At 39.3% G+C, this 27,583-nt stretch overlaps 2 protein-coding genes across 2 annotated transcripts in view; both read left to right on the top strand.

Moving 5' to 3' along the window:
* The first annotated feature begins 123 nt into the window (after positions 1-123).
* Positions 124-7,266, top strand: tpra1 (transmembrane protein, adipocyte asscociated 1). The gene is made up of 11 exons (XM_031747776.2): positions 124-374; positions 1,127-1,310; positions 1,481-1,613; positions 1,913-1,999; positions 2,719-2,791; positions 2,991-3,070; positions 3,175-3,285; positions 3,379-3,439; positions 4,283-4,385; positions 4,807-4,887; positions 5,344-7,266. Exons 2-11 carry the CDS (start codon positions 1,138-1,140, stop codon positions 5,612-5,614), a joined length of 1,173 nt encoding a protein of 390 aa, XP_031603636.1. The 5' UTR covers positions 124-374; positions 1,127-1,137; the 3' UTR covers positions 5,615-7,266.
* A 226-nt stretch (positions 7,267-7,492) lies between these two features.
* The window catches only part of LOC116326448 (MICOS complex subunit mic25a-like), a 56,970-nt gene continuing 36,879 nt past the window's right edge, over positions 7,493-27,583 (top strand). The window contains exons 1-4 of the mRNA XM_031747763.2: positions 7,493-7,740; positions 8,434-8,533; positions 9,299-9,353; positions 10,169-10,325. Of these exons, the coding sequence (XP_031603623.1) occupies positions 7,657-7,740; positions 8,434-8,533; positions 9,299-9,353; positions 10,169-10,325 (396 nt within the window). The 5' untranslated portion in view covers positions 7,493-7,656. The remainder of the gene's footprint in view (positions 7,741-8,433; positions 8,534-9,298; positions 9,354-10,168; positions 10,326-27,583) is intronic.

Here is a 27,583-nt window from a genome sequence, read left to right as displayed (position 1 = left end):
CATAATATATTATGATTATATAATTAGTCTTCACAACCATACACGCTATTTTACACATTTGTGAGAGATCAGTCTTTTGTGCTTTGTGTTTTACTTGCTTAAGACTTAAGTAAACAAAACCTCCCTACTGCCACATCCATTTCATTACTAAGTATGACATCTCGCGAGACTTGCTCGTTTTGTTTGGTGGGTGAGAGTGTCAGCTGACCCGACGGGAAATTTGTTAACGAAAGTATCCGGCATAGCTATGTCCCCTGTTGGAGACCAGTGTGTCGGTCGATTACTATGTGTATGACAGCACATGTGCTTGAATTACATTATTGAATAATATATTTTACAGCAGCTATATCCTTAATTCCGAGTCTTCTGAAAAGGTAAGATGCTAATATTTACTATTTCATGCTCCATGGTGTGTCGGCGTCAGTACACAGCCACCAGTTTGTTTTGTTGCTAAGGCTAGTCCATCGGCTTTTAAGCTGTGGTACTTTATATTAATTAAACAAGCCGCATGTACCATGAGTGCTATCGTCATTGACGAATTCGTTTCTGAGGAATGAGCGAGTAGTTTCGTTTAATAAATAACACAAATTCTGACGGGAGCTAACGAGCTTAGCGGCGTAGCTAACGTCTGAAATTCCCCTTCCCTAACTGAAAGTATTCCGATAAATAATACGCAGAAGTCCTGCTGCGACATGATTCCTGCCCATTTTCAGTTTTAGCTGACTCTAGCAAAAAATGTACTTATGTTACTCTTAGCTCCTGGTATTTTTGTAAGCTGTGGACAAGTTTGGAAGGCTACTGTAACTTGTCTCTTGTCCAGTTGTTGAGTAGGCGTTAAGTAAATGTTAACGAGATTAGTGGTACTGCTTGGCACTGAACACTGCATGTCGAGTTTCTCATTATGTAACGTTCAAGTACATGAGCTGTGATTTCTTGATACATCGTCTGCACTACTTTTTAAAGAAGTGTTCCCGTGTATATAGCTTTATCTAGAAGACCAACTATAAATTCTTTAAAGGAGGATACAGTAATCTTGTATGTAGCTAAAGCAGATCCCTTCAGTACCTGCAGCACCCCCACAGTGTTTGAAATATTATTAGACATAATCAGATATTTTTTCCCTCAGGCTCTGACACCATGCTAGCCACAGTGACTACTGTGGTTAGTTTTTCTCAGGACAATGGCAGTGTTTCACCTACGCCACTGGGAAACACAACAGCATTCTCGACCTGGCAACCTGATACCCAAAACAACATCACCAAGCCTCACAAATGCCTACAAGTTCTCTATGAGGACATTGGAGAATCCAGGTAATCAGTTGATTGTGCAAAATTATTGTTGAAACTACTGTTACAATAAGTGCAAAACAGACTGTTCAAAGTAGACATTTACCAGATTATCAAAATGTTTATAGATATGCACTCGTTGCTGAAGGACTTAATCCCTTCATTTACCCTTCACATTCACCTGTCTGCTTCAGGGTGCGGTTCTGGGACATTTTATTGCTCGTGCCTAATGTGGCCTTCTTTGTATTCCTGATGTGGAAGCTGCCCTCAGCCAGGGCAAAGATCCGCCTCACCTCTAGCCCCATCTTCGTCACTTTTTACTTGCTGGTAGGACACCAACTGTACAATCAATGGATGTGCTTTTTCCTCTTTGAACTGGCATACCAAAGCATTTAAGATGTAACAGATTGATCTATTTGTCAAACAGTATATTAATACACCTTACCTCAGCCATGCATTGCCTGGCAAAGCAATAAAGGAACTGTTGTCAATAGCGTTGTTGAGTACAGGATTGTTATCAGCTGTACTTTGGCCTAATTTTGCACCAGTATATAATTTTATTATGACCATGTTATGTTGACAGACTATATCATGTAGTCTAACGTGTTATGTGCTGTGGTTCTTAGGTTTTTGTTGTTGCAGCAGTTGGAATTACCCGGGCTATAGTGTCCATGACTGTCAGTGCATCCAGTGCTGCCACCATTGTAGACAAAGTAAGCAAGCACATGATCCACAAGTAAAACTTTACAGGTTTATGGCTACAAGTTGTAATTTAAAGTAAAATTATAATCTGTGATAGAAATGACACCTGTTGAATAGCCACACCACAACCAAAACGATCGAGTCTGTTACGGTGTCAGAGGTTTGTTTTCAGAAAAAGCTGTACAACAGAGCTGAATTTCAAGTTATTATCTACCGTTTAAATTTAATATGCGTCTTCCCATTCCTAATGTTACTGCAGTGTACAAATGGGAGCATACCTGGAATTTGTTAAAACGTCTTTTAATTATAGGCTTATAAGAGACTGAAATGTATGCCTTTTCCAAGTCTCTTGTGTACAAAACAGTCTGGGTTTCTGTCAGTATAAATATTTGACTTGTTTTGAAATGACAGGGACAATATCCTGCGAGAGATATTTTTTTATTAAGTGTCCTAAAAAGTTTTTGACCTTTCATGTTTAAAAGAAAAGGCGTAGCTTCATTCCACACATACCAGGCAGATCACTATGGAGCTTAGAGAGATGGACCTGTTATTTCCATTGCACATTATTAGGGCTACACTATTAAATATATCAAAAAGAATGAATGAATATTATAACATAATGGTGTGTCTGCTGCCCTTTAAAGTTATGCACTTCGACATAACACGTGTTAAAACACAACTGATCTCCTTAACAACAGGAATTCCTCCTAAAGTATTCTTTTCTCTTTAGGTGCTCTGGGAAATTACTCGCTTTTTCTTGCTGGCTATTGAGCTCAGTGTCATCATCTTGGGACTGGCTTTTGGTGAGTTTGCCATGTTGGTTTCAGTTCTCATTTACTATGCATTTTATTTTTAGATGTGTGATGTTTCTAGCTTGTTACATGACAAATGTGTTTCATACGGGGTTTTTTTTTTTTTTTTAAATTTTCTTTTCAGTGCTGAGTGCAATTAATTTAATGCAGCTGTTTTCCTGTTTAGCATAATTCTTTCTCTGTTCATTAGGCCACCTGGAGAGCAAATCCAGCATAAAGCGTGTGCTGGCTATTACTGCTGTGTTGGCTCTGGCGTACTCAATCACACAGGTAATGGCAGATGAGAGGTTAAATATAGTTTCAAATGATTACATCATGACATATTGTAGCAGGAAATTCTGCATGCAGATGAACTGAATAATACATTGTCTCAGGGCACGCTAGAGATACTGTATCCTGACAGTCATCTGTCAGCGGAGGACTTCAACATCTATGGTCACGGGGGCCGGCACTTCTGGCTGGCAAGCTCCTGCTTTTTCTTTCTGGTCAGTAACTTCATTATAATGACAGCATGAGCAAAAAGATCCTTGACCATAAATGATCAGCCTGTTATCTCATATTTGTCTTTTTTTTAATAGGTGTACTCTTTGATTGTGATCTTACCAAAAACTCCAGTAAGAGAAAGGATATCTCTGCCATGTAAGTTAAATTGCATTAAACAACAAAGTTAAGATTGGAGAAGTAGAATTGCTCCTGACTTTTTATATGATCAAAAAAAGTTACAATTTTTCAATAGCAGAAGTATTTTTGACCTAATTGGCCACATAAAGTCGTGTCTTTTATAGTTAACTTTTTAAAACCACATCTATACTTACCTCACGCAATTGTACTTCCCCTGCTGCGTTTGTGTCATTGTCTTCATTTTCACATCCTCACACAGTTTATCAGAGGAGCCATTGTTATTGACCTTTGCTATAAAATTAGAGTAGTTGGGGATTTATTAGCGAGGTTCCATAAAGGGTCTTATTTATAGTGAGTGGATTATCCACAGTAGAGGCCAGTAGGGGGCGGCAACAAAGTCCATTTGACATACTAAAAAATCAGTTTGATTGAAACTAGAGCCTTTTTTTTTTCTGCTTTTGTCCACAATGCTGACAATGTTGACAAAAGTAGTAGTTCATATTCTGCCACGTAAAATGACTGTTTTTGTTAACAAAGACTTGCAGCTTTGAAGAGAGCATAGATCATTTTGATGGCTTCAGTTTCCTTACATAAAGGGCAGTAAAAGTATCTTAATTATAGTCAAACTTTCGCATGTCCCACTGGTTTTGTTTTTCTGTTTTGTTTTGTTTTTTCATCAAGTGAAAATTAACAGTCCATAAAGACTGAAAGAGAGGGGAAAAAACACACCCATGTATAAAACATATAACATGGAACCCAGTGTTTTCTGACTCTGATATCGTTAAAGCCAAACTTGGTATTTAACATATTAAATTTACCTGCAAAGCCCTGATTGATCTCTGTTTGGCTTCCTTTCTCCAGCTAAGAGGAGTTTCTACGTCTATGCTGCCATCCTGTCATTGCTGAACCTCGTTCAGGGCCTCGGCAGTGCTCTGTTGTGTGCTGGAGTCATAGAGGGACTATGGTCAGTATTCTGAAGCATATTTGCTTATATTACATCAAAAATACATTATATAGCTATAAAGCCAATTTAGATTTTTTTTGTGATTAAAATAAGTAAATCAAGCCTCATATTTAATTTTATGCTTCTAAGAAGAAACAATAGCTACATTCAGAGTAGCTGTGGCTCTAATGCTTTGTAAGCCTATTAGAAAATGCCCTTGATATGGAGCTGGCTGCCTGTTTTAAAACCTCTTAGTATTTTAATTTTGTTGGCTGAGTTGCACCCACTGGGATGACTCACTGTTTTGCTGGGTCCACCAAAGTTCAATGGAGTTTATACGGGTGAATCTGAACATAATAGTCGGGCAGCAATCTGTTGGTTATGCTTTTTGTGAAGCTGAATAAGCTTACTGAGACGGTTTGCTCTTTCTCTTGTAAACCAGCTGTGTGGATGTCACAACGTTCCTGTACTTCTCTGCCTTCGCTCCGCTCATTTATGTCACATTCCTCAAAGGCTTCTTTGGGTATGTAGTCACATGAGATGTAGAGAATAAGAGTATAATCAGCACTTATTATACATTTGTTTTTTTTCTTATTAGTTTTTATTTATTTTATTTTTTTACTTCTATTTTTTATTTTTTAAATTCAGCTTCGATTTTGGTTTAGTTTCCGGGTGAATTTGCTCATTTCAGTTTAGCTTTTTTTTTTTGTTTGAAAATTGAATATTTTAGTTTGTTTTATTTATTTTGTTTGTTTCAGTGTTAGTATTAGTCTTTATAATTATGTTTGTATTGAGAACATATGTCAGACAGGATTTAGGAAATGTAGCCTATAGATATGACCATGAAGTGGTTTTCTCTTACATCAGTTTAGATGCTTGATTTATTTGATGAACACTGCAGGAACTGACAGTTTTAGGTCTGTACAAATAAAAGCTTACCTTTTCCCTCCTTTATGTCAAAACTTTCTCATCTCTGCAGTTCAGAGCCCAAGATCCTGTTCTCCTACAAGTCGCAGGTAGATGAGCCAGATGAAAGCGATGTCCACCTTCCTCCAACCGTCGCTGCAAACCTTGGTCGTAAAGAGATGAATGACCAGGGCCTGTACTATTCCTCCACCCAGATTGATGGCTCTGGTCCGAGCAGTACTCGCATGGTTGGAGCGTACCTGGATGATGTTGCCTCCGGACCCTATGGGTCCAGCAGCGTTAACAGCGTTGAAGCTGACCGCTGGAGACCTGTAATTGTGTGAAGGGGTCAAGAGTTGTACAGCTGGACTAAAATTGTTGTGCATGTGTAGTGTTGTCAGCAATATGGAGATCAGTGAAATTGGTGCAGAACAAAGCAGTTGGACACCAAGGAGGGTGATAGTGGTCTTTTTTTGGAGGCCTGAAAGCGCTTAAAACAAACAAACAAAGAAAACAAACGTATTTCTGGAGGACTGTGAATTTAGCAACTGCTTTTGTAACATTGTCCAGAGTGCATTGCTGCTGCTGCTGCTGCTGCTGCTCCAGCTCCGAACTGGGAGCGCTGCCCCTCATTGTGGCCCCAACAGGCTTGATAATGATTCTGCTCTGCAAGCTCTTATTTCTGGGCGTTTATTGACTCGTCTCACCACATTTTCTGTCATTCCAGCACTAATGCAACAATGAATATCTCAGTTCTCACTGATGATGTTTTAAACCTATTTTAAGTACAAAAGTTTGTAAAACTGATCAAACATTCTTGTGATGGAAACCTTACATCTGTACATTCCCACTGAAGACTTTCAGTAACAGTATCTCACCTGACTTGAGATTTGTGACCGATCAGGCTAATCAGTTTGCACTGGTCACGTTGCTTATTGGGAACACTTCAAAGACTTGTGCTAGTTCATTTGGTATGTGTTGACAAGTAAAACAGTGTTGTTATTATGTATGTAACTTCATTATAATAGGGAGCTGCTGAATACAGGCAACGCATTGGTGTTAAAGGTCAGAATGTCACAGACACAAAGGACAATTCCTAACAATTGAAGCCAGATCTTGTGGATGACATCTTTTCATTTCTGTCTTTTTGTTGTGCTTTTTACTTTAATTCCAGATGAATTAATGCTGCCAGTGAAATTACATTTGTTGGCAAGTTATGTGTGTGTGATTTGAAAACAAAATTTGCAAAAACTTATTTGTGTATTCCACTTCTTGTGATTGATACCAGTGGTTTTCCAGTTTTGCTTGCTGCCAAAGGTTGCTGTTGCAGATTTGATTTTTTTTTTTCCTATATTCAGAGTTACAAATGTTACCACAAGTGGTGAAATTACACCAAAAAACAACTGTTTTCATAGTATCTAATGGGGGGTATTGATACAGTTTCATTACATAGTTTAAACTTTTGTCTTCTTTTGACAAACAAGGTCAGGCACTTGCATTGGATCATTGTAATACAGTGACAAGGATAAAGCATATTGCATACTGTTGCCAAGGAAAATACAATATTTGGTATGAGTTGATTGCTGTATTTAAGCTAGCAGTATTCATCAGCGTAGTGTTGTAACCAATATGCAAAAAAACAGAGGGTTGCAATGATGTTTTTCATCATATTTCAACAACACCACAGTAAAGAATTCATGAGATTCATTTGCGTTTTTCCTGATTTGAAATATTTTATCCTCAAACGTAAGTGCTGGTGAAATTTGTTGTTTCATGTGGGGTGATGGATTAAAATATTCTTTTCCTTTTTTTGGACAAGAGTTCACAAGTTGCATCACAACAGAATTCCACTCTTAAAAACATATTTGATGGTGAAATCGTTTGGAAATGTTTAAAATTGCCTTTTTCTTGAAGTGCATTTATTGTACAATATTGCACCCATGTTAAATCAAGGTGTTAAGCATTCCATGAATTAAAGAATAAACAGTGAACTCTTTCTTTCAATTGTTTTTTTTTTTTTTTTTTTTGTCTAATATATATAATGTGTGTGTGTGTGGGAGAGAGCGAGCAAATGCGCTCTGTATGACCTTAAATATACCACACAGGTCGCATTTTAGATTCGTCAGTCTGCTGTTTAACTACAATTCCCATCAACCCTTCGTCCGTTTACGGCAAGCTACTCTTAGCCATTGGATCCGTAATGTAAAATCTGGCCAATAAGCTTTCAGGATACTGCAGCGTTAAAATGACCTTTATTGGAGTATTTTGACCAGCAGTCGCTGTGGCGGCGACTCGAGCCGCTGTCCAATTTATGTCCTCTTCACATAAGAGTCGACTTGGCTTGTATTGCGTGATTTAATTGAGTGGGAACGGAAAACTGTTCAAAATGGGAGGAAACGGGAGCACGGCGAGGAAAGTGTCATTCGGACTGGACGAAGACGAGAAGGTCACAGTAATTGAAGGCGTAAAGGTATAGAGTACGTTGTTGCTTTAGGGGTAATTCACACCATAGTTTGAATTATTATCATTATTATTATTATTACGGTATAGCTGCTCATGGCAGAGGCAGTAGTGGGATTTTGTGGTGGTATCCGTCTGCCTGCTGAGAGCCTGACAGGTCCAGTGTCCTTAAATGAACCCGGGTCAGAACTTCTTTTTCCTGTCATGTCCAGTTACTGTTGCCCTCTTTCTTAGGTTATTATTTTAATATTGTAATGGATGACTGATAAAATGCTAGCACAGCGGACAGTTTCACAAGACTAGGTCACATGAGATGCTGGTGTTATTTCCACAGCAAACCGCTGATAGCTAAGACGCTATGTCGACAACAGCAAACACGTTGCTGTTGTCCTATGGTACGTTAATCAGAAGTACATGTAATGAAACATGGGCATTTTCATCAACATATTTGCAGTTTTGCAGCATGAGAATATGTAATCATCTTTTCTATCCATGCAGGCAAATAGCTAGCTAGCATTTGTTTCAATACCTGGTCACTGGAGTGGTAAGGTGCAGCTCTACAGCATCACATGCTGCAGAGCTGGTAGGCAAGGAAGTATGTTAAAGGACACTTGAATAGGCTAGGTGATGGACTTTGGACCTCTTAAGATTTAATCTGGTATACATTTACACTGCATTACATGTGTTTATTAATCCCATCCAGCTCTCAGAGGATGTGCTCCGCAGGATGAGGGAGTCTCGGGGGTCTGACAGCAACAAGCCACCAAAGTCCTTGCCGGACAGTCACAAACCTCCACCACCAAGTATGTCGCCGGTCAAAGGCCTTTCCTGTCTCACAAACTTCCCATTGTAACCGCAGCAAATATGTTCCCATGCACTGATTCTTGAGCACAGCATCAAAATATAGTATACTTGCACTATACACACTCATGGACATTACACCTTATTTATAAATCGTATTTCTGTTTATACTTCAATGCAAACAACACCCTTACCACTTTAAACTTTATTTATTATAACATTATTTAGTATAGTTCCAACAGCACCCCCACCCCACCCCACTCAATGTGCAATATCATCCCCCGCCACACACTCAATGTGCAATATCACTGATCACACTGCACCTCTCAATGCACCTGCTAGTTAGATGGCATGTATGTGTATGTATATAGATGTAAGCGTGTATGTGGAAATATGTGTGTGTATGCATGTACGGATGCAAATATGTATATATACATATATGTATGTATGTGCGTGTATGTTTGCAGGTGTATTTATAACTTGTACATATCTTTCTTGTGTAAATGTAAATTTGTCATTGTGTAAATACTTACGCTATTGTGTACTTCACACACATGGAGAGATGCCAAACTGCCTTTCACTGTTCTTGTAACAGTGACAATAAAAAGCTATTCTATTCTATTCTATTCTATTCTATATAGTTTTGCCATGATTCATGTCTGAAGGGATCCTTTTATACACACTCCTAACCCCGCTGCAAATCCTGCAAACTGGTTCATAATGTCATTTTTATATGCATCAGTAATGCTTATCCAATTGTGTGTTAGGTGCAAAACCATCAGGACCATCTTCTAAAGAAATTCAAGAGGAAATGCGGAAAAAGTAGGTGTTCACAATGTCAAGGTCACTGTTCCCTTGTGTTCAGTCATGATTGTTTACATGTTTAGAATTTGTCCTGTAAGTTGGCTTTGTTGCTCTGTTTTGTACACACACTACCTGTTGTTTGTCTGTAGAGGGATCACTCCTCTGGTGCTTTTTCTGAAGTTTCTTCTAGTTTTCACAGTTACTGAGGGGAGCCTTTTTTTTTTTTTTTTTTTCTTACCAGGTTCACAAGGCTAAGGACTTGGTTTATACATGCCATAGACTGTAAACCTGTTTCAGACAAATTTTTGATTTCAGATATCAAATTCTCACAAATTGAGTTGTATTTCTGTCCTAGTTGGTTAAGGAACAGCTGCAGCTGAATACATGGAGCTGACAGATATTTGAAATGGCGTGCACACAGTGTGCAATGCTGTGCAAACGTACACATGCCGAGTGACCTACTGACACTGCCTGTGCTACATTACTCTGTATAACAGGCATGTTTCTGTGCTGTTGGAGTGCCTATATGCTGTGCTGAGCCTCTGAAGACTTACATATTGAAGTCCAGCAGTTCTCACTCATGCTCATTGCAATGCAGTTAATGTACTCTATGTATATTTTACTTTTCTATCACATTACAGTGGAACACCATGCGTAACATTCTGGAAGTGACTTCTGTAGGCGTTTTCTACATTTATTTGTAATGCTTTGCATAAAGCAAAATCTGTAAAAGCTCAGTGGTTAACCCGCTATGCGAACAAAAACTTGAGAAGGCTTTCCGTTGCAAAATAAAGTGTCAAAGGTTAATAGATCTTATTTTTCAATTATTTTAGCTTTGAACGTCAACAGGCCATGGTGAAGGAGGAGCTGGCCAAACTGGCCCAGAGGGAGAACGAGAATGCAGCAATCACTGGCCTGGATGAGCTGACCTCTGCCCTCATCATAGAGAAAGGAAAATCCCTCGAAGAGCACGAAAAGTCCAAGATACTGGTGAGTGATGTTTTCTGGATCTATGCCAGGAACACATTTATTTGAATCTTCACGTCCTGCATAATTTCACTAGACATGTCTTGATAAAAATATACTTAATTTGTTAAGGCTTAACCTTGGTAATGCTCTTATATGAATTTAAAGATGTGGGGAGACGTGTTTGTGATTAAAGTTCCAGAAAGTTAAAAAGATCAGTGTTAATTCATTGAGATGCTGTGTAGATGTATTTATTTATATTTTTTAGCCTAAGTTAATTATTCCAAGACTTTAACATGAAATAATGGCTCAATTTATCATTAAAATTGTAAAATCTAGCAGTAGTATGGATGCAGAGTACTACCCTGACGTAGTGGTAAACAGCACCCTCTACTGCTTTGACTTTGAATACTGAAGCTTTAGTGAAGCAGGGGATGTCTGTGTCCATGGTTTTTGCTCTGCATTTCTGAATAACATGTGTTTGTAAAAGCAGATAAATTAGATATTTGGATATTCAAAATCTGATTGTCTTCTTGTTGTTCAGTTAGTAACATTTGTCTTATCGTCATAGTTGGTACATGAAAGTTTAGTTCAGTATATTTCAAAACTCAGTGGTGTCCTATGCTATTTGTGTTTGGCATTGGTTGGAGTTTCTGATGGTTCCCGCAGTGCAGGGGTGTCGAACTCCAGGCCTCGAGGGCCGGTGTCCTGCAGGTTTTAGATATCACCCTGGGTCAACACACCTGACTCAAATGTTTAGTTCATTAACAGGCCTCTGGAGAACTACAAGACATGTTGAGGAAGTAATTTAGCCATTTAAATTAGCTGTGATGGATCAAGGACACATCTAAAACCTGCAGGACGCCGGCCCTTGAGGCCTGGAGTTCGACACCTGTGCCGTAGTGCTTTGTAATTAGTAATGACTTAGTTCAGGAGGTCATGTCAGTAAGAATATACAAGAATATATGATCACCAAGTGTCTCCTACTATGAATATTAACACTCCACATTAATGTCCTAGTGTTTAATTAAATGTAGGTAATCACGTCACCCTCGCCTTTTAGAAGCGGCCTGGTGTTAAAAGCGTGGCAACAATAAACTTGACAATTGGATACAGAACCTGTGATGTTTCAGCATTTTACTGTCTCAAAGCAGGCTTGTTGAAACAAAATGTTGTCAATATTCATAATTTAGACTGGTAATGAGTCAAGCCAGCAGTGTGGTGTGTGTAGGATTTCAAACGGAGACGTTAGTGAGTCAGATGTGTGAGGAGTTTGATGTGAGATGGAAAATAATGTTTAAGGCAGTAAGCTTGACTCAAAGGCTGGAAACCCTCCTGTGTGTGTGTGTGTGTGTGTGTGTGTGTGTGTGTGTGTGTGTGTGTGTGTGTGTGTGTGTGTGTGTGTGTGTGTGTGTGTGTGTGTGTACATGTTTGTATCTTAAACAAATGTGTTTTATGTGTGTTAACCTTGGATAGAGTGTTTCTCTTGTTAGTGACATCTATGTATAATTATGAGCAATGAACTATTGCTGATGATTAATTAGCAATTCTCTCCCTGGTGGCTTCACTTGGCTCTGCTAAAGTTAAACATTGTGGATTTCCTACAACCCCGTCTCCCTCACTTTCTCTCTCCCCTCCAATTGATTTGTCCTGCAGTGTCTTTTCAGCGTGCCAGCCCGCTGTAATGAATACTAAATGAAGCTGCTGGCTTAGCTTACGCTGATACGGGCTCCAAACATTTAATAATGTTGCATTGCAATGAGAAACTGAGCACTTCCCCTCAAAGCCTTGTTTTCTACTTTTTCTGTCAGGACAAGTCAATACAGGGTGTCAGTGTGTGTGAAGCTGTGTGTTTGTGTTCAAGGAGGGATGGACTAAAAGTGTTGCCTGTCTGTGGTTGTAAAGAGCAGAAAAGAAGTGTTGAGGCGACTCTGTCATTGCTTGTCGCGTGTTTGAGAAGGTTGAGCCTCACAGGTAGAGGTGCAAACTATTTAAGTAAAAGGAAAGGGATTTTATTTATTTATTTATTTATTTTTGGCCTTTAGGTGATGATAGAGTTGTTGTAGATAACCTGCACAGAGAGTGAGAAGCCTAGAGGTTCCCACCTTTCTTTCTCACTTGTCTTTCTTTTTCAGTCTCACCTCTAACTCTCCCTTGTTTCTGCTCAGCCAACACATTTATTATTCCTCAGCTTGATTTTTATCCTGCTTAAACTGTAACCCATCCTTAATTGACCAAAAACGATAAGACAAAACCTAGAAGACCTTAGTTCTGAGATAATAAGATGATAAATATTTTCCTGCTTGTGCTGTATTGCTTCAACTTTTGGTGGGCTTCCCTCTCTTCCTTGTATTTTCCATTGACCTTACATTGGAAACGACCTTGCAAAAACGCAGCTGGAGGCTCAAAGAACAGCTTTCCCAAGCCCCCCGTCTTTCCCCATTACACTTTCAAATGCACATTGAGTACTTTCTGCGCTTGCCATGTTCCTTAAAGGCAGATGCATTCTCTCACACACTTCTGTGACACTTGCCACAGTATATTGGCACATATAGCGTACGCTTCTGGCCTGTTTTCCCCCTGTGCATTCTTAGCTCTCCAGCATCAAAACTGTGTGTTATGGGGAAATTCTGGTTCAGCTGTGGTTGTGTCCGTGGGCAGCTGCCCATCTAACTGCAGAGACCACATCTGTCTGCATCTGTTATCAGATGGGGGCAGTATTTAAAAAAAAAAAGTAGTCCGACCAGCATACTTGTCAGTCAACAGAAAGGGTCATCAATGTTGAACAACATGCAGTTGAGATTTTGGAGGCCTGCACAGGAGCATGTTTATGTTGGTTGAAAACTCCTCTCCAGAGGCATACGCCTCTGCAAACACACACAACCTCGGTAGCATAAATTAAGCATTACTGATGGGTTGATTAGGGGGGTAGAAGGCATGTACCCACTGAAGAGCTGAGCTGCTCCTCACACTGCCTCAGGCTGCCTGTCACAAACATTCACATTAGCCATTTACCCCACACTCAGCACCGACCAACACCACCACTGCCATGAGTATTTGTGTGTCTGTGTGTGTCATTGCATATGTATACCTGTGCATTAAGCTGGCTCCATCTGTCAGTCCACTCATAATGTTGACTCTTTCCATCTACGGCCCATTAATTCTTTCACATTAACTATAGTACTATAAGAGTCTAGCTATCTTTTCTTTTACAGACTTGTTAGTGATTTTGGTCAGACTTTTTCGCCAAATGTGGTTAACACTGTCGGGTTTAATTAATAATGTCATTGTGGAAGAAGTGTGTTTTCTGAAAAAGTGCTGCTGTATTGGCGCTCAAATTTAGGGTAAAGATTAGAGATGGACCGATCCGATATTAGGTATCGGTATCGGTCCGATACTGACGTAAATTACTGGATCGGATATCGGCGAGAAATAAAAAATATAATCCGATCCATTAAATATCAAAAAAGCACCTCACAAAACTTGCGACACGGCGTAACTCGGCTCATAACCGTAGCAGTCGGAGCAGTGTGCTTCACGTGATTGAGCGGCTGTGTGTATTTGTAGCCTTGCTAGCAATCCAGCATTTCATCTCCGAGGAAGTTATCCCAGAGAGAAGTAAAGCAAGTGTGTAAGTTCATCTCTGAATGTTTGTAAAGCATTCCCGCGTTAAGCTTAACAACCGATATATGGAGCGACTGACTCTCTCTCTCCCTCTCCTGCCGCTACTTCATGAAACTCCTTAATGATCAGCTGATCGGCTTTTCTGTCGCAAGTTCGTCTCTCTTCTTTGTTTTTGGCCCACTTTGCACCAGAAAGAGGAAACCAGCGGCTGAACAACAGCAGCACGTTTAACCTTGATAAGCTGTTGTTAGAATTTATTTAATATTACTTTCTACACCAGGATCCTTTTCTACGTAGCTGACGGCTGGTAACTGTGCAGGGGCGGATCTAGCAAAGTGTAGCCAGGGGGGCCGATAGGGCATTAACAGGGAAAAGGGGGCACAAAGACATACTTTTCTTTCTTATTCTCATTTAAAATGTCGAGCTTTTAATAAATAATTATCTGAATCTTACACCCAAAGTTTTAATCTGATGTAAAATGTATAGAAGTCCATTACTGTATATAGTAACTGTTAAGTCTAATATACCCTAGTAAGCTATAGTACTTTTTCCTTTGGGAAGTTACCATCTGTGCAGTCTGCAATTCTGTAGAAGAAAGATGTTGAATCTATTTAATTATTCTTGAAAAATAATTTATTTCTGTGCATTTTTTTTTCACACTGCATCAAATTAAAGTTGATTATGTCGATTAAGCATCATGAGGTGGAGGGTGGGCGGTGGTTCCCTTTTTTTTTTTTTGCTGGGAGTTTGCAACCCTATTAGTTAGGTTGCTTAATATTTCTGCTAAGTACTCTTTAAAATACCAGAATAGGGAGGATGGAGTAGGTTTAAGTTTATTAGATTGATCAGTGTTGCTGAACTGTGAAATATTTTGGGTGCAGTGTATTTTTTTACATACAGGTATAACAGAATAGCTTTAGTGTTATTGTTTATTTAAACTTGAGTATGAACTTATACAAAATGCAGCAAGATATTAAAAAAACAGTTTTATTGGTTAAAAAACACACTATATCGGATTAATATCGGTATCGGCAGATATCCAAATTTATGATATCGGTATCGGTATCGGACATAAAAAAGTGGTATCGTGCCATCTCTAGTAAAGATTAGGACTAATAATAGCTAACAATCCCTATTATTAGAGGAGCTTCTTCTCCTTTTTGCTCGTCCCTTTAGGGATCGCCACAGTGGATCAACTCTCTCCATCTCATCCTCTCCCCCTCCTGTCACGCCAAGTTCCTACACATCCTCCTTCACTACATCTATGAATCTTCTCTGTGGCAAAAATCTTACACCGAACGCCCTTCCTGATGCAGATCCCCATTTATCAAGATTGGGAACAGCACTAGAAGTGCACTGGCTTGCCACCCTAATCACATCCCACCACACAGTTGTGGCTATTATTAATATCTGAAGATATTACCCTTAAAATACATTTGTAATGGTTTTTCCACAAAAATACCCTTTTGGGGGAGAGGATGCTTTTAAGTTTATTTTTTAATGTGTAGCAGGTGATGTGGGGAATCTGTGTACTCCTCCAAAGTTTATTTTCTATACAGTGCTGGATTTTTTTCTACTCCTACTTCTGACTCATATTTCTCCATGTCCAAGTTCTCACCCCACCTACAAAGGTGCTCTTAAGAAGTGCATTCAACTTGGCTCTTGCAGTGTGTCATCCTGTCTCATTCGGAGACTATATTTAACTGTTACACCATGAGTGAAGACACAGAAGAGATGACGCGTTACATTAACACCTAGTCCCTTCTCCTCTCCTTTCTTTCATTAGCACCTCCTGTGTTTGTTTTTTCCCCTGCCTGTTCTCTCCACCTCAGAGGTGTCATTTCTGCTGCAAGTAAAATGCAATTAGTATGCACAGGTATTCAGTGCTGAGCATCTAACACCCGGAGACATGCAGACAACAACAAGCATCTGCTTGAAGCTATTGAATTTCAGAAGCCGGAAGGTTGTGAAGAATAGACTTTAATACCTGTGTGTGGACCACGGGTGAATGTTTGTATTCCTGTATATTAAAAGCATTCTTTTATCTGCTGTCTCCAGTGAAGAAATGGTGATAAACAGCAACATGAGTGCTCATACTATTCTAATTCAGATCTGCTTAGCAGAGTTCCAGATGGATCCATTTCAGTGACAATATTATGAAGGAACTAATAAAAACTAAAGGCACTGATACATATGAAGATAATCTTAGGAGAGAAGGACAAATAGACTGAGTGCCAGCTATGAATCTTTTTATGAGAATTTACTGTTGATCAGTCTTGTGAGCTTTTTCTGTCGTACTTGAAAGTGTTTGTATTATTATAATTCTGCATGTTATAGTATAGAATTTATATTTGCACTAAAAATGTCAACTCATTTGTATTCTGCTCAAACCAAGAAGAAACTCTGCCCCCCCCACAAAATTCAAGAGTCAAAGATTTTTTTATTTTTTTTTTTGTCAATTTGCTTCTTGTACAGGACATTCAGGAGAATCAAAATTCTGTTTCTCTTTCACCTTAATATAAAGAAAAAATAAGAAAAGATGAAGCACTCGCCAGGGAATAGATGAAAATGAAACCTAAAAAGAATAGTGGTAGTAGTGCAAAATATAAATAAATGAATAGAGTAGCTTGAGAAATGTGCAAAAATGGTAGTGCAAATAGCCAACAGGAAAGCTGCTTTTGCGAAGCTTTGGTTGAATCTGTTGAACTGTAAAGAATGCTTTATTTTCATGTGAAAATATAGTTGGTAGCACAGTTTTAGCTGAAGTGTGTGCGATAAGAGGTGATGCGCCCGTTTGGTCAGTCTTCGTGTTCTCACACCTCCTCCTTCCTTTTAACACCCTCGCCAGATTGTGGGTTATAGATTTAAATCCTGCAGCAGGTAGTTCTGTAAGCCTAAAAATGTAAACATTGCTGTGAGGCAATGCTTCTAGGAATTTGATGTCTTTAGTTGTTTTGTTTCCTTTTATAGCAACATGCAGCCTGTTTCTTTTTACCATATATTTCTAAGTAATTTCCATTTTCAGTTATAAGTTGATGTGCCTGCTATTTGGATGTTTTCACGGTGACAAAATAGGATGTAAGCCAATAAAGGTTCACTAGATGGCACTGTTGATGCATGTTTGGTTAGCCGGAGGATTAAAAGAAGGATGAATGCGTGTTCTGCACAGCAACATGTGCTCCTGGGCAACATGTTCTTCCAGCATTTATTCCTCCTCCTCTGTGTCTCATCTTTTTATCTGCCCTTTATATGTGTGTGTGTGTCTGTTTTAGTGTGTGTCTGTGTATGTGTGTCTGTTTGTGCCCGTGTGTGACTGATGACTCAGAGTGAAGCATTTGACACTGTCCAGAAAACCAATGATGAAAACCAGGGTGAAAAGCACAGAATTCATTAAAGTCAGACCTGAGATGACAAACACTCAGACCACAGGGTTGATGCCACACATGTTAACAGTATTGCCCAGCTGCTGTGTCGAAACACTCGGAGATGACACTTGACAAGACTGGAAATGTTGTGTTTTGCACTGAATATGCAGCCTTTCAGCTACAAGATGTTCTCACTAACCAGCAGGCCCCCCTGCTGTCTAAGTCTAAAAGACATTTGTCTCATTACTGAGTAGAATTCTCTGCAAAAGATCTCTCTGCTGTTGTTTCAGCACATTGCCACACTTTTATTGATTACTTTAACCTTTATCTTTTAATTAACTGTTTCCATTATCTCTGTGATTACATACACTAAGCTTTAGGATATTATTTATTAACATACTCATTTATATACTTGCCTGGAATTGTATACCTCCTTGCTGATTTGGCCTGTGGCTACGCTATTCTGTCTGTTCTAATTACTTCAAGTATATGAATCGAGCAACAAGCGTGTGGCTTCAGCTCTAATTCATGGGATACTTTTTCATTAAGGCAAGATAACCTACACCTAATTCAATAGTTTCACATGATTATAGAGCAGATTATCTGATCTTGTAGGTATACAAGATCACGTGATCACTTCTTGAGGTTGTATTTTCATTCAGTATTTATCTTTCCACATTTGTTTTTTTTTGGCTGCCTGAGTAGAAATCTTTATGGAAACACCAACATTTAATTTAGCCTGACATTTTCGATGCAGTCACATTCAATGTGTTTGCTTTTCTTTGTCTACCACCATTCGTTTTGTCTTGACCCACCCGTGATAGTAGCCTGAGAAGTAATTGTCATTGTTATGATGGCTGGCTGTGGTAGAAAATGGCAGCATTAGGCTAGAGATGATCCATAGAGCTCAGAAGTAGAGAAACACAGTTGGGGAAAGACTGTAGTAGCTGAAAGGCAGATAGAAGATAATTTATTACTATAGCCCTTACAAATGAAGATGTCTCACTATGACTGTCTGACTAGATAACAAGGCCTGGTTACTGGCCAAAGACACAGAGACAGGAGGATGACAAGAGAGAGGAGATACTTGATCAATAAAAAGAATGCTTGTGGAAAAGCTTGTGTAGACATTGCAGTGGATTGAGAGAAATTTGTATTGAAATTGAGTGGGTTCACCATAAGAGAGGCGTTTGAGTCCAGCAGAATGACGTACTGTGAAGGTGCACACGGCGTTTTATAGAAGCCGACTGAGGATGAAGTACAAGCGATTCAGACACACACATTCACACACGGCTAAACCACTTGTTATCAGCTAGTGTAATCACAGACTTGACATCTTTTCTGCATGTTAAAGCAGCTAAGCCCTTTGTGCACACTCTCACTCGCTCACACACTCGCACCGTACATCGTCTAAAGCAACGGTAATTGCTGACGAGCAGAGCGCTCACCAGATGAGGAGATTTTGATCGGTGCCGAGCAGCGAGAGAGCGCCTCGCACAAATCCTGTCAGTTCAAAGGACAAATGTGTAGGACTGGAATACCTCTCCACTCTCCAGGAGAGTGGTTGTGATGTAATGAGACGGCTGGACAAGACTTATTATCCACAGGAAAAAAATAATTCCTCTCAGATAATTGTTCTCATAGGAGGCTATAATGATTCATGTTTGAACACTCAAAGTATGAGTCAAAGGTTTTAAAAATTTTAGGAGTTTTTGCTAATTGTTAAAGTAAATTGTGAGGTTGACTGGGCTGAAGCTTCCACAGAGAAAAACAAAGGCAGGAGTGCTGACCCTGAATTTGTTTTATGTGAAAGTTTTATTTGATTCTAGCTTTTGTTTTTGTTTCATGTGGAAGTCTCAAAATCACTAAGTAAGATACTACTTAAGAAAATTATATTTGCAGCTTTAACATTTAATACTATTAATAATATTAATACGATTTATATGATAAAGAGTAAACCTTGAATCTTGGCTCTGTTTACCAGAGAACACATTTTAAAACAGGTAGTAGAACATAGTCTAATTTCAGGAGTCAAAGAAAATGAAATACAAAATCTATTCTAGTTATTTATTTACTTATTTAGGCAAAACTTATTGTTCATAAGATGAAAAGACTCTTCAAGACAGAATCATTTGTTAAGTTTTCTTTTTTCTTTTACTATTACCCAGTTTTCCAACAAAGCCTCTTTCTTTTTAGTTGAATTGCATCATTTTTCCTCAATCCCTCCTTTCACTTTTTTCATCTTAGTGTCTTTTTCACTCTCTGTCTCTGTGACAGTCTGTGGTGCAAAGCAGGCTGATGATGAAGTGTTAATTCATTTAACCTCCCCCAGCTATGTGACGACAACACACATTTAATGAGCAAACAGCTAGACTAACCAATTCATGCCTTTTGTGTTTGTAGTACACTGTGTGTGCATTCTCATGTTTGGTTTCATGTCTCTTGTGGCTGCATGCAGCTATGTACATCATAAACAGATGTCAGGGTGAGGATTTATGCTCATGTATGTAAACATCACCCTGTTTCTTACTAACACCCCCTGCTGTTTGTTTTTGTGCATCAGCTATGAATTGTAAATTCAGTCCAGTTGTTATAGAAGATGTAAACTCAATGGCCACATTTGTCAAGTACAGCTGTTCAACTGCCCATTAATGCAGAGACCTAATCACCCAATCACATGACAGCACATCAATGCTGCAATGCCTCTGAAGTTCAATACAGTAACCACTCTTTCCAACCAAGGTATGGAGAAGAGTATCTCTGTTGAACTCTACATGTTTAATATTGGAGCAGATGGTCTACAGCTGCAGAAGACCACACCAGGTGCCATTCTAGTCAGCTAAGAACAGAAAACTGAGGCTACAGTTTGCCTGGGTTCACCAGACGTTGGACAGTAGAAGACTGTTGCCTGGTCTCATGAGTCTAGATTTGCGCTGCAACAGTTGGATTGTATCAACAGTTCAACCTCATGGTGGTGTAATGGTGTGGGGGATATTTTCCCTGGCACACTTTGGCGCCCCCTAGTTTCAACTTAGCATTCCTGGTACTAACAGCACAGCCTACTTTAGCATTGTTGCTGACCGTGTCCATTCATTTATGAGCACTGTGTATCCATTTTCTGGTGGCTACTTCCAGCAGTAGGACTGGTCCAGTAATGACAGTATCATTTTCTATGTGATATAAAAGTGATATCATTGCTATAGGAACAGCATGCCTTTACATTCCCTAGTCTACACAACAACGAAACCAGCCCGGGCATATCTGAGAGTAAGAGCCGTATCTCAGCCTTTAATGACAATTTAGTAGCTAAAAAGGAAACCACTTCAATAACCTTCAAAAACACACAGTACTTTGCAAAATACGTAACAAAACTGTTCTGACTAAAGGTGGAAACAACAAACTTGTTTCACCACTTGAGGGGAAAAACAAACCATTGAATACAAGCAGGCTATGAAGAAGGAGATACTAACAGCCGGCGATGTCCAACCGAAATGTAAACGAATGACTCCAGCAAGCGCTTGATAGTTACACTCCAGATGACAGGCAGAGCAAACAGTAGATGAAAATTGCTGATGAGGTGATGTGGTGGTAAAGCAGGGTTCAAAAGCTTGACCATGAAATACAACTTCCCAGGCAGAAAATATTTTTCAGTTTTATTGTGTGACAATATTGTGCAACTCTGGCAGAGATAGAAGGCTAATTCAGTTCAGGTCAATTCAGTTATATTGTAAGCTTAAGTTCCTACAATAATGGAGAAAAACTCCAACAATCAAACCAAGCCTCTTTGAGCAAGCACTTGACGAGTGGGCATAGTGTAAGTAAAAAAACAACTCCCTTTTAACAGGAAGAAACCTCTGGCAGTACAAGGCTCAGGGAGGGGCAGCCATCTGAAGGTGGGAGGTTAAGTGCCTTTAGTTACTGTTAAAATAAAAGTAAAACTACCTTTGTGCTTGACTTATGTTGTGTTATTGCAAATATTGTGTCACTGTTGCACTATAATCCCTTAAAGATAACTATGAGTTTGCTACATTCAAATGGAGACAAAGAAGTAAGGCAGTTCTGAGGGTGAAAGGGGGTCTGACCCAGTACTACCAAGGTGTATCTAATGTAGTGTCCACTTTTTCTGTTGTTAGAATAAAAAAATGACTTGACTTATGACAGAATCATAGTATGGTAGCCAATTACTGTTTTAGGAATCAAACTTTGTAAAATTAAGATATTTTTGGAGAACTAATGTGAAATGATGTTTGGGATATTAGTCCCAAATGTCACATGGATGTAATACTCCAACCTGCAGCTGTGAATACAGTGTCAATGAGTTTTTATAAAACAATGGGTGAAAATGTTTGACACGCATCACACACTGTCTCTGGCTTCTGCTACTCATTATTTGATGTTTCTCCCCTTATCCATTGGAGAGGGCAAGTAATGGTGCATGATGCCCCTGCTGCTACCTGTAAATAAAAATTAACCCAGTTATAAATTGTTGTTTGGTTCACATTTTGAATTAGTGGAGTTTTATTTAAATAAAAGAGGGGAAACGATAAAAAACGTATCTCTTTTTGAAAGTGAAGGACATGTGTAAGCTCAAGTTCATACAAATGCTCTTCATCATTCTCTTTTACGGGAAATTCAGACCAGTACCAGTAGATTTTTAGTGAAGATGGCAACAACCAAAAGAGAGGTGGGGTGACAGCACTTAGCTTTACCCATGGTGTTTATTACTGGCACAAGTGATGAATGTGCTTACTTCATTTGAGATGGCAGGAAGAAAGCTGTCACTGAATTAGCCCTTATTTTCTCCTCTCTGTCTGTGTTTGTGCCGTTCTCTCTTCCTCTCCACCTCTTTCTCCCTAATTAAAAAGCCAAATCAGGAGTTAAACTGCATAAACTGTGTCTGCCAGTGACATTCTCCAGCCTAATCCTCATTTTAGCCCTCTTTCCTCATCTTCTCTCTCGCCTCTCCTGACTGCGAGTATAAAACCACAGCAAAATCTTTTCTCCCCAAACACAGATTTATTCAAATGTACCATTTGCATAATTCAGTATTTACATAATTGATTTTCAAGGAAGCATTTCTCACCATGTGAGGTGGCTTTGCAGACCAAAAGGTCTCATCTTGACACACACGTGCACGCACGTTCTTAGTGAAGTGTCACATTCTCTGCCACTGACAGATACGTGTGCGCACACACACACACACACACACACACACACACACACACACACACACACACACACACACACACACACACAGTTACAAGTCTATATGAAGCATTCCATGAAGCATCTGTTGACCCTCATGATACACCCAGCAAACACAATTCAGCTCAGCATAGATTAATCAAATCTATTGAGATCCATTAAATTGGTGTGGTTGGTGGAGGGGGTGTCATTATTTTGCTTCCTTGCACTGAAACTGTATTTTTCTCCCTAGAAGTCAGTGTCCTGTAAAAACGACCAAGAGCACAACATGCAAACCCCAAGAGGTGGAAAAGCAAAAAACACCCTGCATAAATCTACAACTGTACAAATTTTACTTCTCTAAGGGTAGTGTTAGTAGAAGGACTCAAACAAAAATGAACACTGCTTTCCAAAAAACATTTAAGTGTGTCTGTAGTTTGTGGATGTTCCACAAAACCTTCTGACCACTTTGTTCTTTGCCCATATGAGACAAAAAACATTGGGCAAAAATGCATAATCCTATGTTTGGAGGATAAAAGGCAATGCAGACCAACTCCAGAATCTCATCCCATGAAGCATCACAGTTTGGGGCTGCTTTGCTAACTCAGGTTCTGGATGCCTTTCAATTATTGAAGGAGTGAATTGTGAATTTAAAAAGGGTTTAAAGAAATTTCACAGGAGACTGTTAGGGCTGTCAACTCAAACCACATGAAAGATGGATAAAATCTTGTAGATTCACTATCTACAACATATATTGATGAAAGACGAAAATTCAGATTTTGGAATGGCAAGGTCAGTCCTGATCTCAACCCAATTGAGATACTGTGGTATGACCAGAAGATGGCTGTTCAACTGAGACATGGAAGTAAGACTGAAGGAGGACTTTTTAGGGAGGAATGATCCCAATGTTTGTTCCGCAAGACTCAAAAGCACCAAAAAGCATCTAGTAAGATCAATGCAGCTGAAGAAGCAAATACAGGTAGTAACAAAAAAATATTCAAGTTTTTTCCAGAATTGGAAATGTCTGAAACAGTTTGATCAGACTTTAAATGAACCCTGCCGCTCTCCGCCATAAACTCCCTGTGATATCCGATTGCACACGTCTGAGAACAGCGCGGGTAATTGTCTGGAGAATTCACTGTGAGGAAGTGAACGTCATGTGTCCTGCCTCCTGCACAGACACCAACTTTGCCTTAGCCAAATGATTCAGTAGTAAGAAGAGCAACTTTAAAATTTGTTAAAGCCTAAATTTGAAATGCTGTTGGTACAGTTACCTGCAGTCTAATAATTTTTTTTAAGGAATATTCCTAAACTGTTGGCCTGATCTACATACAAACATGATCTGATCTGATCTGCAGACAGTTATAAATAAGCTGTATGTATTTCTGTTAACTGAGGGATCACAGTGAATTCTACATGTATTAGATCTAGGTGAAAGTCCCTGGGAATTAACCCTAGTCTAATTGGAATTCTTCCTTGGCTGTGTTATTGCTAGCTCAGTGGATTCAGACTCTTAATGTTCACATTGAGGCTGCTAACTGCTGGTCATCAGGGAGCTCGGAGCCTGAAAAACAATGAGTGGATGCGTCTGAAATGCTATGTGGGCTATGGCCCATGAACTGCACCAAACTGCTTGGGTGTGTGTTTGTCTGCATTTGTATCACAACAAGCCCCTTCACCTATCTTCTAAGTCTTTCATCTATGGAAATGGGACCTCCACACTCCTGTGAGCACTGTTGGGGTCTACATACACACAGCACAAACACACAGTAACATTCAGACACATACTTGGTTTAGGGCCAGCCATTGAGGAGCAGGGAGGTTAAACAGATGGCATCGGCTGTATCCGTTACACGGATTACCCAACACACACATGCATTCTGCCGCAACTGGCTTTGTGAGTTCACCTCATTTAACTGAATGGTGTCTTTATGAGGCATAGCAACATTAGAGCCACCTACTGCTCTAATCTGCCCCTTTCTGTCCTGTGTCTAATGCCAGACTGGCGGTACTTGGTAGGACTTCAAATTTCTTAACAGAATGTTTTTGATTTGGTGATATTCAAGAATACGCCGTATGACATTTTATTACTGTATTCAAGACTCGTATTGAGGCCTATAAATGATCATATAAATACAGTTGTTGAGCAGCTAGTCTTGGCTGGCCTACTAAGAGGTTTTAAAGGAAACAGTAATCATACACATGTATAATTGCAATTGAACTATTATTGTTAAAACTAAAAATTGAGGCTTAAACTAACAGTAAATCATCTGTAATTTTTTGTTGTTGTTGTTTTTAAGCCAGAGAGACTTCTTCAGTCTCTGAGGAAGTCGCTTACCTGGATTATTGAGCATGCATCAACGCATAAGAACAGGATACACACATGGTCCATTTTTGCATACTTTGTCTACCAACTCTATGTTGTGGTTTATACTTTTTACACTCTTTTAAAAGTGTAAAGATAATCTCTTCTCTCTCAACTGAAGAAAAAAATCAAGGCACATCATGAGATACAGGCAGTGAAGTGAAACAGGACATGTAGGTGGTCAGGGCAGGGAGTGTGAATGGAAAACTGACAGGGTAGTGAGGACCGTGGGACTTGCTTAGATCCAAAAATATGTAGAGTATGAAGATTTTGACACTTGTGCTACAAAGTTACTTGGGTAGAGAGTCCATGTTGCAATATACTGGATGTATTATGAGTGCTATGAGTAAATGAAATGTGCCATATAAATAAACTTGTCATCATTTGAAGGCTAGAATGACATCTCGGGTGAGATTTTATATCTGGCAAATTAAGTTTAAATCTTAACAGATTTGAGCTCTGCAGTGTGATGTATTAACCTTGTTCTGTCCTTGATCCTTTTCATTTCTTCTCTCGCTTTTTGCTGCTTTCATTTGCCCCTTATATATCTCTACCTTACCTTCCTTCTTCACTCTCATAATGTACTTGTTGGTTGTTTGCTCTTCCTCTTTGTCTCTTAAACCATCTACTCCAACCCCGTGCCTTTCTTATATCCTCTACTGTCTAACTAACTCCTGCTCCTCTCTCTCCCAGCCTGCAGATTTGGATGCCTGGGTAAGCAACGCCACCATCGCTAGTGCCTGCTTCTTTTCTTTCTTTCTTTCTTTCTTTTTTTTTTTTTTTAACTCTTTTTTTTCTTGCTCTTCCCTTCTTGCTCTCTCTCCTCTCTCTCTCACTCTCTCTTCTCTATTCAAATGTCATGTTTTCATTGTGCATTAAAGCGAGGCTGTGAGTATGCTGCCGCCACCATTCCACACAACAACACTTTGGGAGGTATTCAGCTAGAAAATTACACATCATCTGTGCTGCTGGCAGAGGTGATTTTACTCACAAACACATATACACTCACATCCCTTAAGCGTCAGTGTAGAAAGGGAAAGCTCTGTGAGCACAGTATAGGGATTTACAGATGTGTTCCTTGGGAATACATGCGACTGTTAAGTTAGGATGAGATTAGATTGGATTACAATAAATGTGATGTCAATCAGTGTAAGAGTGTACGTCTGCATGGTTGTACCCACCATATCAGCAAAAAGCAGGGAAGATCAGTAGATCAGTCAGGGAAGATGTTGTTGTTCCATCTGATCTATATCGCTCTCGCTAATGCACAACTCAGTACAGTAATCAGTCATCATTACACCATCACACAGTGTGTGTGTGTGTGATGGTCTGTGTCCGCATGTGTGTGTAATACAGTCTTTCTGTTTCAGTTCTCTATAAATCCGGGGCCCATTGCTGCCTTTTGCTGCCGCACCCGCAGCCACTTACATTGTGTTCATGCACCATGTCGTGTTCATACTGTTGTAGCACTGCTTCACTCATTACCCATATTGGTTAGATATAATTTGCGTTCATAAATGCCCTTCATGAAAACTAATTGGCATTCATTTTAAAAATGTAGACACACACATACCCATACTGTACGTCCACCTTTATAGATTACAGGTAGAGAGAATTCAACCATCTCATGCACAGCGTGCTCGTTCAGCTAACTCTTCTAAGGCTGATGCAACTTGGCTATCTATATGCAATTAAGATTTTGCAGCTGTTTGGGTTTTTTAACTGCTTCATGATGAAACCTTTGACATATGTATGTAAACACTTAGTTCCTCAACCAGCTGGCAGGGTTTTTGGAGCAACAGTTGAATTTAAGCTCACCTTAGTTAGTTCAAATTTGTTTTATTACTGTATAATGCCTGTGTTCTGAAAATCATGTTCTCATAGAAAGAGCACCGTACCTTTTTATTGCTAAATGAGTCAGTGACTGTCCAAGCAAAGCATTTTCTTGCTTTTATGTTCCAGGCCATGTTTGTTTATTCAACTCACTGTATCTTTCTTTTTTTTTTCTATTATAAATGTTGCGATCAGAGGTTCTTAAATTGGCTCAGTGAATAACGCCCAGTAATACTACACACTGAGCTCAAGGCATGGCTAAACAACCCTGATCTGTAGTGTGCCTGCGTGACATTTGTGACATTGCTTCCTTACCTGCACAGTTCTTTTTCTTGCTTTTGTCACTTCTTTTTGCACCTTTGCTACAGTTAATCACTGTATCTCCTTGTAAGATTATTTTAATCAGTATTTCTTATAAAAAAGTTCTTTTCTGTCCTTTTTTTTTTTGTAATATTATGAAATAATATCGACTTACTTTAAATTCTCAGACAGTTAAAAGAAGTTGACTCCATAACAGTTCTTCTTTATAGCAAGCATTTTCTTTGCAGCCACCATGCATGCATATTTCTGACCTAAAGCTGATTTAAAGCTCATTTTCAGTGTATCTTTTTGACGCCTGCCTCTTGTCCTCCTCTGCTTGCATGCTGCTACGTCATGGCCCAAACTATGGGTCTTCCTACAGCCAATCTGCCACCTCGCTGCCTGTCAAAACTTGGCTATAGCCATTCACCTCATCTTAACGCCAGCGACGCCATGTCAGCCCCTGCCACAGCTGTCCCAGTCTCATGCTACCTGAGTAGTTTTGTAAGTTTTGTTACAATGCATGGACATAACCTTAAATAGCTGTTTTGTTGTTAATTGTTGTGTGTTACTTTGTGATGTAGATGTGCATAATCATAGACTTTCATCAA

This window comes from Oreochromis aureus, linkage group 5, assembly GCF_013358895.1.
Source record: "Oreochromis aureus strain Israel breed Guangdong linkage group 5, ZZ_aureus, whole genome shotgun sequence".
Lineage (NCBI taxonomy): Eukaryota > Metazoa > Chordata > Actinopteri > Cichliformes > Cichlidae > Oreochromis > Oreochromis aureus.
Note: the sequence above shows the minus strand (reverse complement) of the source record. Positions and strands in the feature narration are given on the sequence as shown.